At 33.3% G+C, this 19,173-nt stretch overlaps 1 protein-coding gene across 1 annotated transcript in view; it reads right to left on the reverse strand.

Moving 5' to 3' along the window:
- Positions 1 to 13,023, reverse strand: part of SEMA3E (semaphorin 3E) — a 112,662-nt gene extending 99,639 nt beyond the window's left edge. The window contains exon 1 of the mRNA XM_063100791.1: positions 12,913 to 13,023. Coding sequence (XP_062956861.1) covers positions 12,913 to 13,008 — 96 coding nt within the window. The 5' untranslated portion in view covers positions 13,009 to 13,023. The remainder of the gene's footprint in view (positions 1 to 12,912) is intronic.
- Between the last annotated feature and the right edge of the window lie 6,150 nt (positions 13,024 to 19,173).

Here is a 19,173-nt window from a genome sequence, read left to right on the forward strand (position 1 = left end):
ATAAAGGTATTTTTCTTTTATTTAGTGGAAACTGTTTAATTGTTTCTTAATGAGTGGTCAATATTCAAAAATTAAAAAAATAGCATAAAAATCCAGATTTTTGGTTTCTCCAAAAAAATCTGAAGACAAGCAACTCTGTACACACATTCCTGTATGGCAACATTCCTCTGAAGTGCAAAGTCTGAAGTCTTCTTTCAATAGGACAAGTACTGTTTGATTTGCTTCAGACTTTTATTTTACCTGAATGGCTCCCTCAGGCATTTGAGTTTTTGAAATCTGACATTTATATTTGAGTCCCAAATATGTTCAAGGTTTAAACTTTTATCTTTTTAAAGCCATGCCCCATAAAATATTAGGTAAGACATCTTTATTTAAGAAGTGGAATGGGCTGGTCACTTAACTCGGATGTTACATAGCCAAATCCAGTCCCTGATACATGAATAACACTGGGAATTTATAAAAGTGGTGAAAATAGCATTTTATTATGATGACCGTTATATGATTAAATTTATTATCATAAGAATAAGCACTCTATGGTTTGAATTATAGGTATCAAATATTACTTTGATGTTCTTATTGGTACAATGAGCCTCAGAGAGTTTCTCACTAACAATATTCAGCATCAGGTATTCTTTAGCTTTCATAGTGTGGCACATAAACTTTTAAATGAAAACACCTGAGATTTTTTATGTTGCAACGCAAGAAAAAAGTACAAAGAAAAAAAGTAGGGATATAAAAAAAAATAACAAAAAAGCCAAAAGCGCACACATAAAATCCTAGAAGAGATGTTGACTTTAGCAATAAATCCATGAGGTGATCTGTATGATTAATACATCAATGTTGGGTTAGATTGCAGCCTGACATGAGCCTGAGGAGAGTCACTAACACCGTTACAGGGTAGGATCCTGGAAGTGAAGCTATAGAGTTTATTAACTTTACTCATTATTGCATTGAGGGATAGATTTTCTCAGATAATTTCTAAGACCCATTCTAACTTGAGATTCAATTCATTTTGGGGAATTATGATTTTATTGTAAATTCATGAATTATTCAAAAAGATATGTTAGACTATGTACATGCATATATAGACATATATACGAAGACACTTCGAAAAACTCAAGGAAATATTTGTATTATCTTTCAATTCTATATTTCCATGAACTTTTTGAAGTAACCGTGCACATATGTGTGTTTAGGTGTGTATAAAACACAATACAAATTCATCTTAGAATCATCAATCATTGGAAAGATTTCCATATTAATTTGCTTATCAATATGAATGAATTAGAGAACAGCTCATCCCTAATTTAGAATAATGTGTTGTATTCTTAACATACTCAACTTATGATATACAGGGCTCTTCTTTTTAGAATGTTAGCATCCTTTCTTATTCATTTTTCTTCATTATATAAAATGGTGACAACTTTAGACTGTATTTCCCACAACATATCCTGTATTCCCCTAAATTATTGCTTCATAATGATTATTTCCAGGACTATTTAAACACACTGTTTTGGGGACAATTCTCTATAGCATTTCTACATATCTTTTGACAGCTTTTGTTCCAGCCTATTTTTTCAAGTAGCCTGGAAAAATAGAGATAGATTTCCCTCCACGGCAAATAGAAGATTTGTTCCCTTTCCAAAAAAAATATTTTATTATTATTTTATTATTTTATTTTATTTTTATCCTTCAGTGATGAAGAGCAGGTATGTTTTCTGACCGGGATAATAAAGATAATGCCTCCCTCTGGGGAAAGGTTGGACAGGTTTGCTAGCAACCTCCTTACGAGATTGGGGGTTTCTTAAGCTTGAGGTTCTTCAGATGTAACACATATCCATTGTGTGCTCAGTGTCTACTTAGGCTGTTAATGTATCATGCGCTGCAGGACTTCAGCTGATGGAAACGTGAAGCTCTTGCTGCCTGCTGTGCCATGAATAATAGAGTCCTTTGTCTCCAAACCAGGAATCTAATGCTTTCCGACAGCATCTATGAAACTATGACAAGCTAACTTGTCTTGAAAGCTAGGTAAAATCTCTGACCCTTCCCAGTTTTTGACACAGAGATAATACTCGTATGTTATGTGATGAAGACGACCATGAACGGCTTTTATAGGATGGTCAGAATATGCGTTGTTCCTAGTAGCAAAACAAATAATGGCAATTGCCTTAAGAATGACAAAACTATTCTTTCAGTCACATTTTACAAAGTGTTTCACAACAAAACCTTTCCTTTCATGCAATTTTTTCAACAGATAGTATTTCGTTCTCTTATGATCCCCTGTAGTGTTCTTATTTTTTCTATCTAGGACTATAATGACTCGTGTACTTAATTTTAGCTCTCTTATTAGACTATAAATTACAGAAGGAGAGGCAATGACTTATCTCTGTATCCCTTCCAATGCCTACCAGCCTCAATGCCTTAAACACAGCCTCTGCTTATTCCATGTCTGTTGATTGGCTTGAATCAGTCAATACATCTTTATCGCATTCTTTGTAAAGTCAGTCCACTAAAGGAGCTCACAGTGAAGATTGAGAGATAAAATTCACTGACATAAAAATGCTGTAACAAGTGTCAAATGAGTAAGACAAGTGAAAATTTCCAGTTTAATCCGGAAGGAAATACTGTAAAATGTTAGCAGTAATCTAGGCTTTGAAAGACTGGTTGGATTTCTGAGGGTAGCTTAAAGAACGTTGGACAGGTCATTCTGGGTAGATGGAAGGGATAAAGGCAGAAATTAAATTATGAACACTCACCACAGGAAAGTCCAGTACATGAAAACCCTACAAAGAATGGAATTATAGATTCACTAAAGTTTTGTTTTTGTTGTTGTTTTGGTTTGTTGGTTTTTTAAATGAAGTTGAACAGGGCTATACCCAAACATTAACTCAGGTGACAAAATACGACAAAGAAAGACCTCACTGTAAATGGAAAGTTATTTTTTAACACCATCATGTACAAATGTTCTGCCAAGCTAGTAAGGGAAGTGATTTTCTTCATTTGTTTTGGCAGTCAGAATGTCTTTTGGTTCTGTTCCAGAGTTTAGTATCAACAAAATCCCATAAAGTTGAGCTATTTGTTCTGCATAAAACATTTTTAAAGGCAGTTAAACAACAGGGTGTAATGTTATTTCCAAATTCTCTGTACCAAAAAGGGTACAAAAAGCAAAAGGTTAAATACACATCATTTCATCACAATATGCCATACAATATAATTTAATTGTTCCACTGCACATTAACAGGCCATTTGCCACTCTTGCATATCTCAATGGAGAAAAATAAAATAAAATATAAATTAAATTACAAAGTAATTTTTTCTGGACTCCCTATCGAGTCTCATAATTATACTAGAATTAAGGATTTAATAGCTTATTTTTATAAGATGTCATGACTTTAAGAGATCCAGGGGAACAAAAAAATAAATAAATAAACAAAGAAAAAATAATTTTAAAATATTTTCTTTTTATTTAAAAAAAGTTAAATAAAATAATCCAATTGATATAAATCTATTTCATAGAACGTATTTAAGTGACTTAGACCGTATTATAATTTAATTTAATATTCTCTTCCTACTTTTATTTTTCTAATGAAAAATACTTGTTTATATTTTGGTTTTTCTTTCTATATTTTACTTCTATGTATACTACCAGTGTCCGTCAATTTATATTTTGATTATATATCCTATAAAAACCAGTAAGAGCAAGAAAAAATCATTTTGAATATAACACATTAAAATAATCCTAATGGCTTGCTTATACATGCTGTTCTTTAACCTGACACACATGATCTGTTTTAGTGTTTATGTCTTCATTCTCAGTTATAATTACTGTGATTATTCAAGTAGTTTATATGCCAGAATTAGAATCTTTTGGACTATAGACAAAATTTGTACCTGAAGGGCTATTCTCCAAAGCACTTGAACTAGAACGATATTATAACTACACACACATAAGTGGCTCCATGCATGCCCTTTTTATGGATGAAATGTACTCAACTGCTATCATTAATATGAAATATCATCTGACATTTATATGCAAATTATATTTTAATGCCTTTCTTCCACTCAATAAAAAATTAAATTCCAAGATATAAGGATTTTTTTCACCTTTGATACAATAAAGTTGAATAAATGAGAAAAGTATATGCATTTTTATAAACAGAATTGTCTAACAGAGCTATCATACCTACAGAGATCCAAGTTAAGTAACATAATTTTAGACTGAAATTAAAATCGTGAAATTAATTTCAGAAAAAGAAGCTGAAATTTAGAAACAAAGAGAAACTGTAGATTAATTTTTTAAAAATTGAGTTGATTACCAGATAGATAATATCCTATGATTTCCTATAAAACAGAGCCTAAGTAAATAAACATATCCATTTTTTATTTCTTCATGAAATGGAAAAGAAAAAGAAAATTTTAAACCTTAAACTGGTGTTGGTATCTTCCAGAGAATGACTTTGATTTATTTTTCAAAAAGTCTTAGTAATTCTCTGATGTGTACAGATTGCAAGCGATACTGGAACCTTCTGAGGCTGTCAACCCTTTTAACTAGTAAACAAAGGAAATACAGTTCCTGCTAGTACCACTCAGTGGTTCTTTTCCACTACTGTAACCAGCAACTCACGGTTCCGTTGGTTCTTAACCATTACTAGGTGAAGTGTGGTCATGAAAAGGAAATAAGAACCAAGGGGACAGACACACCTCATTATAAAAGGTGTAACTAGCAGAACTAATGGAACACTGAAGACCAATTTGTGAGACAGGAAGTTCACCCTAAAGCAGTAGTCTGGTTCTAAATGATGTGATGTAGTGGAAAGAGCTTAGGCTTCCAAGACGGATGTACCTGGTTGTAAATTCTAACTGCTACTTACTGGCTTCATGGCTCTATTCTCTCCTTCCTTCCATTTATCCAACATGCTAACTAATATTATTATCATAATCACTAATTTAAAGTGCTATTATACATTCTTAAAATGTTTTAAAGTCACAAGGGGAGTTTTATTTGATACCTTTTTTCTTTTGTAAGGATTGTCTGAATTACTGATTATATAAATATAAGTACTGGGTTGGCTTTAACAAAACAACAGAATATTTCATACGTTTTTTTTTTTTCCTTTTTGGCTTTCTGTATGCATATTTTTGATATATCTGACATGGGCAGACTTTTCTATAAATTATTGCTTAACTCTTAAAAACTTAACAACTAATTTGCATGAATCTACTTAAATAAGTTCAATTAAATTATACCGATGATTGAAATTCAAGTAACTATGCATCATGTAAAAACAAAATTTAATTCTGCTGAATGTAAAGCCACTTACCAGAGAATCTGATAATAACATGATAAACTGTCAATATCTCTTCTGATTGCATCTTGACATTATGAGAGGTATAAATAACTTGGAGGTGAAGAGAATAAAAAGAAACGGATTTCTTTTCAAATTAGATAGGACGTTCTTCCTCAGTACAGAGCTACAATTTATAAATTGAACAGTAAGTAAAGGGAAATTTAATGAGTACTGTTTTATTTTATTTTATTTATTAATATCATATTTTTTACATTTAATGAAGACTGTTTTAATAGAAGAAAAACAAAAGGTAATTTAAACTTGAATTCCTATGGTTAGAGCCCTATCCAAAGTTAAGAGATCTTAGAGCTTCGTTACAAACAAATGGTTTATTTGTTCGTTTTAAAGAGACAGATGCAGCTGCAGTTTGCATTTATAGGTAATCAAGTGAAAAGTGTTTGCCATGATGTTTTTTCTTTCCCTTCTATCCATACAACTGTCCTGATATTGTCATATTATGATCAGAAAATCTCAAGATGCTCTAATTTTTTTCACCCAGGTAATGGTTTCCTCTAGTTCAGTCAAAGCTCCTTTTGCATGAAAAGTCTTTAGAGAAAGGCAGAAAAGAAAATTTAAAAAATTCTTTTCTTAAAATTTCTTAGAATGTTACTGATGAAAGCAGAATTCTAATCTAAGAAATCTCACATTACCTGGGAATTTTAGAGACTTTTAGAGAGAGTAACATGCAAAAACTACCATCTTTTGGAAAGTGGGGTGTTCTCCTATTAAAAAGCAAATGGAATTATGAAGTTGGAAGTTTTATAGCGAAGAGTATGATTTAGCACCAGGATTTACTCTTTTATTTTTTAGTGAGGGGTAAGGGTCTTTTATGAATGCCACACAGATACAGCAGAGCAGAATTTTGTTGTGAAAGCTTATTATTACAAAACATGGTCTGGGAAATGCAATGGATTAGATAATGTATGAAGAAAAGCTGACATCTATAAACACTAATATAATACAGCAAGTCTATTTAATGGTAGGTTCTTATCTATTTCAAAATTGCATGGGAAAATCATTCTTATGTGTATGCATATCCACATAAGTTCTGATTATTATATAGAAAACAATGATTTATTTAGCATCACATATAGGACCAGTATTTCTCAGGACCTGCAGAGATACATAATACATCAGCATCTCACAGTCTTGGGTACACATTAAAATTACCTGGGGGTGTTTTTAAAAGTACCACTACTTAGTCTTCACTTCAGTCTATGGGTGGAGTCAAAACATAAATACTATTTACAAGATTATCATGTGTTTACTAATGTGCAGCCCAGACTAATAGGCTTTGCCAGACTGCTGAATGGATTTGTGATACATGAAAAAAGTTAAGCACTTCTAAATAAAACCGTATTTGTTGCTGATTTTTTACAGAGAGGAAGAGGAAATGATAGTGCAGAAAAGGGAAAATAACCAAGCCTTAAGAAAGATCAACTTTCTTGGTGTAATTCATAGCATGTATAGAAGAAGTTGCATTCTATAAAAGGAGAAAGTGTACCAACATAACAAGGAAGAAGGTAGAAAAAGTCACACAGAAACAGCAGGTTTGCAGTATTTCTTTCTCCATGCCTGGCTTATTTCACTTAGCATAATTTTCTCCAAGCTTATCCATGTTGCTGTGATAGCAGAATTTCATTCATTTTTACGGTTGATTTGATCATCACATACTGTACACAAATACTGATAGTCAACTCTGTACCCCATAAATATGTATAATCAATTATGTTTCAATCAAAAAAAAAAAAGAAAGAAACAGTAGGTTTGGTGAAGGTAGAGTGGACCAACATGTTTGATAGCTTCGATTTTCTAAATGAAGTTCAAATTTAAGGTTACCTTCCCTCAAGAGATCATCAGGTCTAATCCATCATGACATATCCCTGTTAACTACAGCCACCATGGGAAGTATTGACCCCTCCTGCCTGGGTCAACATTCAATACTTGAACTCATATTCCATATGGCTCTGGACAGCCCCCAATCTGACCCCACCCTTCCTAATGTCTCAGACACTTCTGTTAAATTATCTGGAAGGTCATTAGCAAAATCTCCTGCAACTTCGACCTTTTTTTTTTTTTTTTTTTCATGTTCCTTTACCTTCTTCCTTTAATTAAAACCAGATTGTCCCTTGAGACTTCTCTAACAGTGGTGGCTTTTTTACTGTGAACCAGCATGTGAGGAAGATATTTTTATTGATCCTTCTTGCTTTTTCCACTAATTTTCTCTCTCTCCAAACTCACCTACCCAATAAAAATTTGAAACAAAATAATAAAAATAAAACCCAGCTACTTTGAAGTCCATATGATCACAATCATACCATCTGCCACCCTCCTCCTTGTAGTCATCTACTGTTATCCTTTGCCACTCCTCATATTAATTGAAGATTTTTTCACCTAGATTGCTACCATTCTCGTTGCAAAGATGATTCATCAGCCATCACCCTGGCCAACGAATGACCTATCCTCTGCTGTTTTAAAGATCTGGTTCTTCAAATCAACCAAGCCACACACTCTGACATTACTTCTCTAGCTTTGCCATCTAATATGGTAGCCACTAGCTACAGCTGATTACTGAGTCTTGAAACATAGCTACTCAGCATTTTATTTGGGTGTTTTCTCAAATATCACTTCCTCCGAAAACTGTTCCTGACCACCCTTTTCCCCCTGCCAACCCCTTTACTCTCTTATCTCCTTAAGCTGCTGCATGTTTTCACAGCACTCAACACAGCTTGCATTATATTATGTTATTATTTTATTTTTCCACTGTATTTTTAAATTTTAACACTTCATGTTTTCTAAATAATAATGAGGTCATTAAAATTATAAATAAATAAATAAAATTTAAAATAACCAAAATGATATTACAGTTGCTAAGACAGTGAAGTATTGGAGCAGAGATGAACAAATGAATCGAGGGAAGAGAGTTGAGGAACATATGAGTGGAGTAGACCAGCGGAAGAAGGGTAGGAGAGTATGGGGATCGCTGGAACTCATTCACTGCTGGAGGGAGTGGAACTTTGTATAACCTCATTGGAAAGCTATTTGGCATTATCTCGTACAAGAGACATTAACATATCCTATAATTAGCAATTCTACTCCTAAATATATTCCCTGAAAGCTTTCCTGCATATGTGTATCAGGAAATGTTTGCTAGAATAATCATAGCAACACTGATAAAGCAAAATACTGGAAACCACCCAAATGTCCCTTGACAGGGAGTAGATAAATAAGTTGTGCTCTATTATGATGAAGCATGTTACACAGAAGTCAAAGTGATAAATAAAAGCTTACATACAGTGCTTACGATGTACCAAGCACTTTTCTTGGCCCTTTACATAAATTATCTTAGTTTTATGCTCAGAACTATTATTTCCTCTTTTACATACGAGGAAACAGAGGCATAAAAGGGTTGAGGAACTTGCCCAATGTTACATATGCAGAACCAGGATTTAAACCTTGAAGTCGGAGTTGTGCTCCTAATTCACTATTTAACCTCTACATCAAGTAAGGTATAGGTACAAGTTACGTGATTAAATCTAAGAAATATAATCGAATAAAAAAAAGAAAAGAAAACATAAAGCAATCCCAGAAGACAGCAACATACTATTGTATATCATTTTTACATAGCTCAAAAATACCAATGCTAAGTAATATACCATATAGGGAAACATTCATATATGGTAAAAAATAATTTTAAAAATAAAAAGAAGGGAAGGAAAAACATAACATCTAGGGCAGTAATCACTTCTGGGCAACAGGAGGCATGTGGAGGGAAGTAGAAGACAAAGGTAGCTGACCCTGTAATGGGCTTGGTGATACTCTCATTCTTGAGTTGGGTGGTAGATAGGATGATTTTTTTTTTCCTCAGGGGATATCTGGCAATATCTGGAGGCTCTTTTTGACTGTCAGGACTATGAGGGAGGGTGCTACTGGCATCTAGCGGGTAGAAGCTAGGGGTGCCAGCTAAACATTCAGCAATGCACAGGACACCCCTCCCCAACCAATGATTATCCAAAATGTCAACAGTACCAAGGTTTTGAAACCCAGAGATAGAGAAAGCAAAGCAGGAGAGATTAAAAAATATAATAGTAGGCACATAATTGAGAGAGCAAGATCTGGACAAGATAGGAGAAGAGCTTAAAAGTAGATGCAGTTCACCTTCAAAGCCTGGAGAGCACCAAAGACATAACCCTTTTCTTAAGCCCACTCCTTTGAATAAATGTCTATAAAATAGACCTCACTTTAACTCTGCTTTTACTGAACCCTAACACAGCAGGCCTATTGAGAATTTTATTGCTAATCATTTTGTAGAAAAAGGCAGGACAAGTTCGAAACAAGAAATGTAGGTGGAGTGAAGTTACTTCAGAGTTAATGAAGCATAAGCCTCAGGACTCCTCCCTGGCACCCACCCCTACTGAGGACCTGAGAGAGGACTTTGCAATTTTGAAATTTATAAATTTGAATTAGGTATATTACTTGAAAAGACCCCTCAAATTGCATAATCATTGGCCTATGAAATGCAGATTCACCCTTGAATTCAGGAAAGTTATTCAATTCAATAGTTTTTATAGCTGCTTGCCTTTACGTCCTTGCTAGGTGGCACCCTGAAGCTCCATGGCCCTGCACGGTTCCCCAGATGCAGTTCACAAGACCTCATCACTCTCCTGGTCTCCTACCCTGATGTGGTTTCACAGGCCATTTCCTCCATAAAAGCCTGTCTTTCTAGCATTAAAGGCCTGAGGGTACAATTAGGCCAACACAATAAATGAGAATAAGTAGGCAATTTGATTTCCCCTCATCTGAAGGGGGATCACATCATAACGGGGAGCTGCTATTTCTTGGTTACATGGTCCACATAGGAAACAATGACTCAGGAAAATTTTCGTGAGATTTTGTGTACATAAGAGTCACCTGAAAAGCTTGTTGTAAGTGTGGATTCCAGGGGCCCACTCCATAACAGTCACATATGTATACACACACACACAAACACATATGAGGATACTTCAAAGAGTTCATGGAAAGATTGTTTTATCTTTTAATTCTGTTTTTCCATGAACTTTCTGAAGTGTCTGTGTGCGTGTATAAATATATGTGTGTGTGTGCTTACCTATATATATGTGTGTGTATATATGTATAGGTATATATATATATATGGGGAGAGATCAATCTGCATGTTCGAAGTAAAAAGAGGACTATAAAGAAAATAAAACTAAAGATGCTAGAAAGAAAAGGAAGACTTAGGGTGAAATACAGTATTTGTTTCTACTCCATTTTGCAACCACTAAAATGATAGTACAAAGATTAAAAATGTAATCCCAAAAGTACAAATAAAACTGGAGTGGAGATGCCAAAGAAATATCAGCAACATTTTAAAAACTCTAACACATCGTGGACAAGAGTTGACTGGCTATGCACACTAGGAAAAGTGGAAATCTAAATGCCTACAAGGTGAGGGGAGCCAGGAAGCAAGCTGATTCATGGAAAAAGAACAATAGAAATTGCCGGAAATTAGAAGCCTAGAGAGTGGGAAGGAGGGTGGGTGTGGATGAAATCAGGAGAGACAGTTCAAAGTATGTATGATAAGTTGTAAAGCCAGACAATAGCAGAGGAAAATCTGACTTATAGGAGTCTCAGAAAAAGAATGAAGAGGAGAATGGAAGGAAGGAAAACATCAGGAAAATAATGAGCATTTTCCTGAGCCGAAGGCCGTGGGACCTCTAGTAGAAGGGCCCATTGTGTCCCAGTGCAATGGATGAAAAAAGATCAATGCTGATAGAAATATGAAAAAGTTTTGAAATTCAGAGATTAAAGAGGAAATTCTAAATGCATGGGCTCAGGAGTAGGGTGCAGGAAACTGGTTACATACAGAACTTTGAAATTAGAATGTCATTAGGCTTAGCATCTACACTGGAAATTTGAAAACAATGGAGAATTCCTCAAAATTCTGAAGCAAATGATTTTGAACTATGTGTGAACTTTGGATAATAAAATTTTCAAACATATGAAACTCAAAATCTGACTTTGGATCTTTCTTCAAGAAACTAGGAGCAGACGTGTTTCAGCAAAATATCAGACTAATCCCAGGAAGACAGGAGACCTGGGAAACTGAGGTTCTATTCAGATGCAAGACTGAGGGGATGCTCCAGGATGATGGCAAAGGTAAGCTCCAGTAGGACAAGAGAGTCACAGAGGATATATTTAATTAGAAAAACAAAAAGAAAGTGAACTGATGAAAACTGACAAGTTTTACCAAATTGACAGGAGTGTAAAAACTCTGGTAGAGAGGTTGGTAAAAAATTAGTGAAACTAACACAAAAATCCAAGTAATTGTAAAAGTGGGATATTTCTAATTTTAGGAGAAACAAGAAAATAAGGAAGGAAGGAAGGAAGGAAGGAAGGAAGGAAGGAAGGAAAGACAGAAAGAAAGAAAAGTGATAAACTTACATTATGTAGCTCAGTGGTGAAAACTATTTTCCTAATCATAATAATGTAAAGACGTAATTGTTATTTAACCAATAATTGTGGCATAACTAATTGAAAAGATGGAGGCCAGATTATTGGAGGGTTGCTGGCAACATGTCGTGCATAGGTATTTGAACAGGGGTAATGCAAAGACAAGAAAACTAAAATTCTCGTCTTTCTTAAAGTTAACAGATATTGCCTAAATCTGAAGATTTCAATAAAGAACAACACATAAATATTATTTAGAAACATAGAGGTAAGAACCAGAACAAACAGCTAAATTTTTAAAAATGATATTCTCTAGGGATAGGGAACTGACAGGGACCAAGGGATGCTGCTTTTCATCATATTTTTTTTAAATGACTTTAGAAAATAAGAACATGGCTCATTTTCACAAACAAAAATTAATGAATTAATAAAAGAATAAATTATAATGAAAGCGTATTACAAAATACATGCATGTATGCCAAAAATACTGTGTTCTAAATATTTCTTTCTGTTTCCTGTAAAATTGATATGGGTCTAAAAATTTTAACTCAATTTAACTCTGTATAACTATAGATCATAAGAACTATTTTTCTCCTTGCCACATTAACCTTTTCCAAAAGATGTTGGACACTTACTTATTTTAATATCATACATTAATCCACAAGGTTTAAGAAGCATCCATCTGAATTAGTGATATTACCAATCCAACTACATGAAGTAGTATGAAGTAGTCATACTGAAGTCACATGTCCATATTTCTTCAAGCTTGGATTTTGGAGCAATGAAACCCAGAGGAACAGCCGGTAATTCAGCATGCTCCAAACCCTGGTCTCAGGACAGTGGGTGTGGTGACAAGGGCAATGATGCAAGAGGAATGTCAAATGCATCAGGCAGGAGACTGGGAATTCAGAAATCAGTGGTGTGCTAGAAAAGTTCATATATGATGATTTATGCACTTTTCTCAAAATGACTTTATTTTTAATAAATATTTTATTTGAATAAAGTAATCTCTCAAAATTTTGAAGTGTCAACACAATGAAAAAATAAGTCAAGTAATATCTTTGCAATTTCTCCCTTTTCTTTTCTTTCTGAATATAGTTTGATGTTTCTGTACCTCTCTATAGCCGTCACTGATTCGTTCCAAGCTGAGGGAATGTACAAGGTCCCTGCCTCCCACGAAGAGCCGTTCTTGATATTCATCCAGCAGCATTGTATGAAGATCAAGATATCCGAAAGGACTGTGAAATATTGATGTTCTGTTCAGATCCAAGAGCTCTGAAATGCAAAGAGATATGTACTTTAAAAGCATGAGAAAATGCAAAATACCTTTATAACATTTTTCTTGTGGCTCTGTTTTTATACTTATTGGAACTGAGTAATTAACATTCATTTTATCATAAATGTAAAGACTTTAAATTGTATTATTCAAAAAATCAGAAATATAAAGTACAACTGGCAATAAATGTTAACATGCACAAATTAAAATCTTTTATAAATTAATCAAAAACTTTAATTCAACTTAATATGTAAAGTAAATATTCTGTTTTTAAATACAGAAAAAAAATCCTTGACAATCTTTAATGTAAAGTGGTATGTATAAAAGTCATCTTACAGTTTCTCTATGTATAACAAAATTCCAATTCTACATTAAACATCCCCCAAATATATCCATTTAATTTTAAATGAACAACAACTAAAAATATATTTCTACATGAAGTTGCTTTCTACATGAAGTCACATCCAAAATCAAATTGTCCAAATCAGGAAACCATCAGGTTTGGTTTCCGTACAATGAGACATTAACATGTTAACACTCAGCATGGCAGGAATCACTGATAAAACTGGTGGGGATCTATTTTTTACCATTGTAATTTTATTTAGTGTTCATGCATTCAAGCCTATATCAGGAGTTACAAACTATATGTTTTAGTTGTATACATTTAATTTTAAAATGTCATAATCTGGCACACCTCTTGTGTGTGCGTTTGTTAGTTTGTTGAAGGTATTTAATTGCATATGTCATTTCATAACTTAAAGTTGGCAAGTGATGTATGAGAGTCTTTGATGATGAGAAAGAATATTGCCTCTAAGACTAAACCCTTCATGCTGAAGAATTCCTGAAGAGTTCCTTTGGGAAATATTGGCAAGTTAGAAGATAACTTCATTTTCCAAAGGTCAATGCTTAATGCATCTGATAATGAATATGGAATCTTGGTGACCGGGACACCAAAATCAGGTAATGATATGAGGCAAGAGAAATCTACAGGAGATATTGAATCATTTTACTATTTATCTAATAAAAAACTTGAGATAGAAGGAATAGTATGGGCTTTATTTGTAGGAAAAAAAGTAGAAATTTGAGACATTAGAGGTTCTTCAATCCTGGAAGACAAGTTTTTCCCATTTAATAATTTCATCAAGGTGGAATTATACTTACTAGACATTCACAAAGAGCAGGAGAAGCACATTTTAGAATCCAGTATTATAACAAAAACATAAAGCAAAGATGTCTGCTGCTTTTATATTTTATCTTTACGTAAGAATTTATGATTGGATATTATGGCTGCTTAAGTCGACTCCTTCCCAGAAAAGTTTCTGCAGTTATTCTGATGGATTGCTAAACTTTCCCAATTTCTATGCACAGTGAAATCATTATCTGAATAGGTGCAACTAATCAAAGAATGGTTACACATTAGCTAGAATTAACAGGTTTCTAGACTACAGAGTTGCCAAAAACATTAAGGTGCAGAGCTTAGGAGACTAAGTTAGTTGGAAATAAGAGAAAGACAAGAAAGCATTCAATATAAAAGCCTCATCCTAAAGTGTTGCCACAGTGGAGAAGTCTATGCCAATCTAAAAAAAGTTTGAATTGGAATGAGGGGCAGCCCAGCCAGTGAAGGAGGCACACCATGAATGAATTCCATCCAGCATGACCTTGCTGGCTTCTCGATGAGGTCATTAGTACCTCATTACCTCTGTACACACATGGCAAGATAGACACAAATTCTACTTGTTTTTAGGACTTGCCAATTTCTGCTAAGCTTGTAATTCTAATAGTCTAAAGCTGGTAGTTCCTATCTCTTTGTCAATAATCATAGAAACTAATTATTGAATCAACAATCTTATTTTATTCTGAAACACTAACTTCTTACCCATCCTTTCTCACTATGGCCAAGTCTTTGTGCTCCTGTGAGATCACAAAGACACACCCATGTTTCTGTAGATACATAGTTTGGAGAAAGCAAAGGGAAGGAACTGTAGCACACGTACAACAAATTCAAATTTTGTAAATGTTCATCTTTAAATGTCTTTACATTGATCATCTTTTTTCCAAAACAGTAAACAACCACAGTCTAACAGTTTAAAATACTATTGTCTTTTACTAATGGAGGAACTCGGGTGCCTAGAAATTAATAACTATCTTACAGACATACACTATTAAAACGAAAAATCATCCAACTTACCTATAAAAACATAAGCATTAAAGTACAACTGGAGTGGGAGGTGTGGAGGCTCATGTCGAGGTTTAATTCATTCAAAAGGACTAATATCATACTGCAACATTTGACACACACATACACACACAAAAGTGCACCTAATGTGGTTATCATAACCAAAAGTATTACAGACTGAGAATCTGGAGAGCCAAGTTTTAGTTTTGGCTTTGACACTGACTGCCTAGATTACCTCGAACAACATTTTAACATCTTTATATTGGATTCCTAATCCACTTCCACCTTTTAATCACACTTCCACCTTTAAAATCTTTAATTCTTTGACTAAATTGTATTTATAAAATGAAGGTGATGAAATAGTACAAAATATAAACAAACAAAAAAATCCAACATACAAATGTTTTATAGAGTCCTGTAAAGTACAGTGCTAAGCCTATATTTTTGGAAGCTTAACAAAGGGAGAGAGTGCTCAATGAGCAAATCTTAATATCATATGTCCCATATTTAAGTTTGCCTAAAGGGATGCAGTTGAATATTCATTTACAACTTTTTGTATATTTTAATGATTAAAGGGTCATAAAATACCATTTTTTTCTTTTAAGGAATTTTGGAGATTGTTCAGCCTGATTTATTTCTATTGCCTCAGAGGAAATTGCTGCCAAGATGTTTGGATACATAAAACTAAATATCATTACATGCCTTAGGCAGTAATTTAAGAAGTGAAGAATCTTTCATTTATAAAGATACTTCCTAGAATAATTCCTAAAGTCATTTTTAAAATTGTAAAACCTAATGAATAGACCATACTTTTCTTTAAATATTTTCTCAGTGTGAGAAGTTAAGTGGATTGAATGCTTCTTCTACTTTCCACCATGACCAATACCATACAACTGAACAGTTCCAAGAACTGAATTCCTAAGAAGTTCAGACTTGTCAGTAGATATATTATTTCAGAACCACAGCACTAACCAAAACATATCAATGCAATGGTTTATAATTTTCTTGCCCACTTCCACAGCATATATCCTGATCTCAATTCTTAATTTTCTCTAGGACCTAAACTGTCCTTTCTAATTCTCTCACATCCTTTACTTTAATGTAATTTAATGTAATTCTCTAACATCCTTGACTTCAAGTCATGAAAGGTTCTAAATATCCTCTGTAGGTAAATATTTGTGCTTTAGACATATGTCTGGAATAATGGACAAAGAACTATTCTATAACAGAATTTTTTTGCATATTCATTATTTATTTATTATAATTTATTCAATATTAACTTGATTATTATATTTTTATTTATTTTGTTATTTAACTTGCATCTTCCCAGAAAGGATCTCAGATTTCTTATACAAATACATTCAATTGAATAAAAAACATATTTCTAAGAGAGTAAGGGTAAGGAATACACAGAATAAGCTGAGAAGGCTGGAATAAATTTAACTAAAAATCATCCTGTAATACTCAATACACTATTACAGCGAATCCCACAGTTGACCTCAGTCTTCCTAAAATCCAAAGTAAAAGTCACTGTAATAAAAGAAAAAAAACCCTGCCAAAAGTGAAAGTTTGGGTTTTTAATTAATTGATCTTGTACCATCTTCAAAGTCATTCACACTCCAATAAAGAATAAACATCCATATCTGCATAGAGAAGAACACTTTCATTTCCAATCTCTTTTGGGATTGGGAGATATTCATCTGTCTCATCCATATGGAATTTCTAGGAATTAAAGTATGCTTTACTTGTAAAAAAAAAGCATGCTAAACATAAAAACAATTGATAAAAACAATAAAGTTTGATAAATTATGGAATTCCAAAGTTTAACAAAAAAGCAGAAGCAATTATTAGTGAAAAATCTGAAAAAAGTACGTATGTAGCACATATATGGAAACGGATTCTTGTTCTTTTAATATGCTGAAAAAGTATTTTAAAGAAAGAACAAAAAATTATCACTTCTGTTCTATATATAGCATGCCATCAAAAGAAGACACACAAAAATGAATTCACATAAAAATAATTCAACTTAATTAAATATGTTTTAAATGATTATGAAAATATCAATTTAATATTATTTAAAGGAATTTTTAGAAACTACAATAACCAGGATATTGCATTTTCTAAATGAGAATCATAATATTGTTAATAGGACTCTTCTAGAGGTCAATGGAATATTTTTCCATGATACAAATTTTCTGCAGGGAATACTGTTCTTCCCCACTCTGATTCTCAAGCTGATAATAAGTTAATTTACATTTATTGAGCAGTTATGTATCACGTACTACCTAAGGGCTAGACATTTACTATCTCACTTAATAATTGTGATATCTCCTCAGAAATACTACTATCCCCATTTTCTACATTAAAAAAAAAGAAGTTTTTCGAGATTCAGAGCATAGCCAACGTTGGTCAGTGTTGGTGCCAAAATTTGAACAGAAGTAGACTGGACTACTTTGCTGTTAAAAATGCACATTAAATGGGGTGTGTATAATCATTGTGAACTCACACAATTTAGTCATCCTCAGTTCTGGTCCCAGAATTGAAGAAGAAAAAGATTGCCTGACTTGTTAAAAGCTTGCTCCTTATTAATTACAACTCTACAGTCTGTTATATATAAAATTTCCTACAGAAGCAAGTAAGAAAAGTCTATTCTCTTAAGAGTTTTTAATGTGTCAAAAGTTGGATGCATTTTTGCAGAGCCTGACATAAGTAATAAGGTAGAATGGGAGATTTTTCTAATATTCCATAATTTGGATTGATATAATTCAAAATAATTAAATAGCAAGGACATCAACAGGAAAATACAGGTTAATATCAATTTCCATTTTAATTATCTTTTGTTTTTACTTTACAAACTGTTTCAAATAGCTACAGAATTTTTCATATTGCTTTTACTTAACAGCTTGTGACATTTTTAGTTTTATATATCTTAATTTTGAGAAAATTGAAACATTTTTACCTAATTTGGCACAGTTTCAAAATGTATTATAAGTGTTTTTTCTTTTTTCTTTTTAAAATTTTTTTGGTGTATACTAAAGGTAAAGTAAAGCTAAGCAAGAAGCTTTCCTACCCCCTTAAGAATTTTTCCACTTTTTACTTTTAGAGCCAGTACTTTAAGTCACATTAACGGTCTTAGCTACAAACCCTAGTCAATAGACTTGTCATATTTACCAAGCAATAGCTAACTCCTTTATCCCTTTGCACTGCTTCAAGCGACCTACATGAAAGAAACAGAAAATATACAGGAAGAGGGGAAAAAAGAAACTCTAATCTCAGGTAATCTCCAGAAAACACAGTGCAAATAATGGACAGTGATGGCTCAGTTGAAAGGAGAGAGCTCTTCTTGAGTTCTTCCTCCTCTAAAAATAACATGAATTACTTGGAGAGAGAATGGACAAAGAAACAAGACAAAACTGAAATGCACCAACTCAGAGTTCATCCGGAAATTTTCTAAAGAGGGAACTAATTATTATTGCTAAACTGCATGTTAATTATCAGCTGTCAGTGAAGATATACACTGAGGATTTAGGCATTTCCTCTCACGGCCTTTCTTTGAAACCAGCAAGGGAAAGAGCTTTAAAACTCACTGACATCAATATATTACACAGACAGTTCTCTACACTTTGTCAAAATATATTTAAATTCCACACTTCCATGTGTAAGACTGGGGAGGGGAGAGTACACAATTCTCAGCTATCAAATAAAAATAGATTTTCAGGGGAGAGGTGTATCCTGCTTAAATGCACACATATTGTTACACTGTCACATGCCAAATAAGGACCTCCTGAGACCCAGGACTTTAAACTTGTTATTATTTTATGAATCAATTACTTTAGTCAATGTGTGTCAATGTGAACTGAACACAGAAGTATTGAATTACAGACATAGTAAGCATTGTTATTAAAAGTGAAATGTGGAAATAG

Source organism: Cynocephalus volans, chromosome 6, assembly GCF_027409185.1.
Source record: "Cynocephalus volans isolate mCynVol1 chromosome 6, mCynVol1.pri, whole genome shotgun sequence".
Classification (NCBI taxonomy): domain Eukaryota; kingdom Metazoa; phylum Chordata; class Mammalia; order Dermoptera; family Cynocephalidae; genus Cynocephalus; species Cynocephalus volans.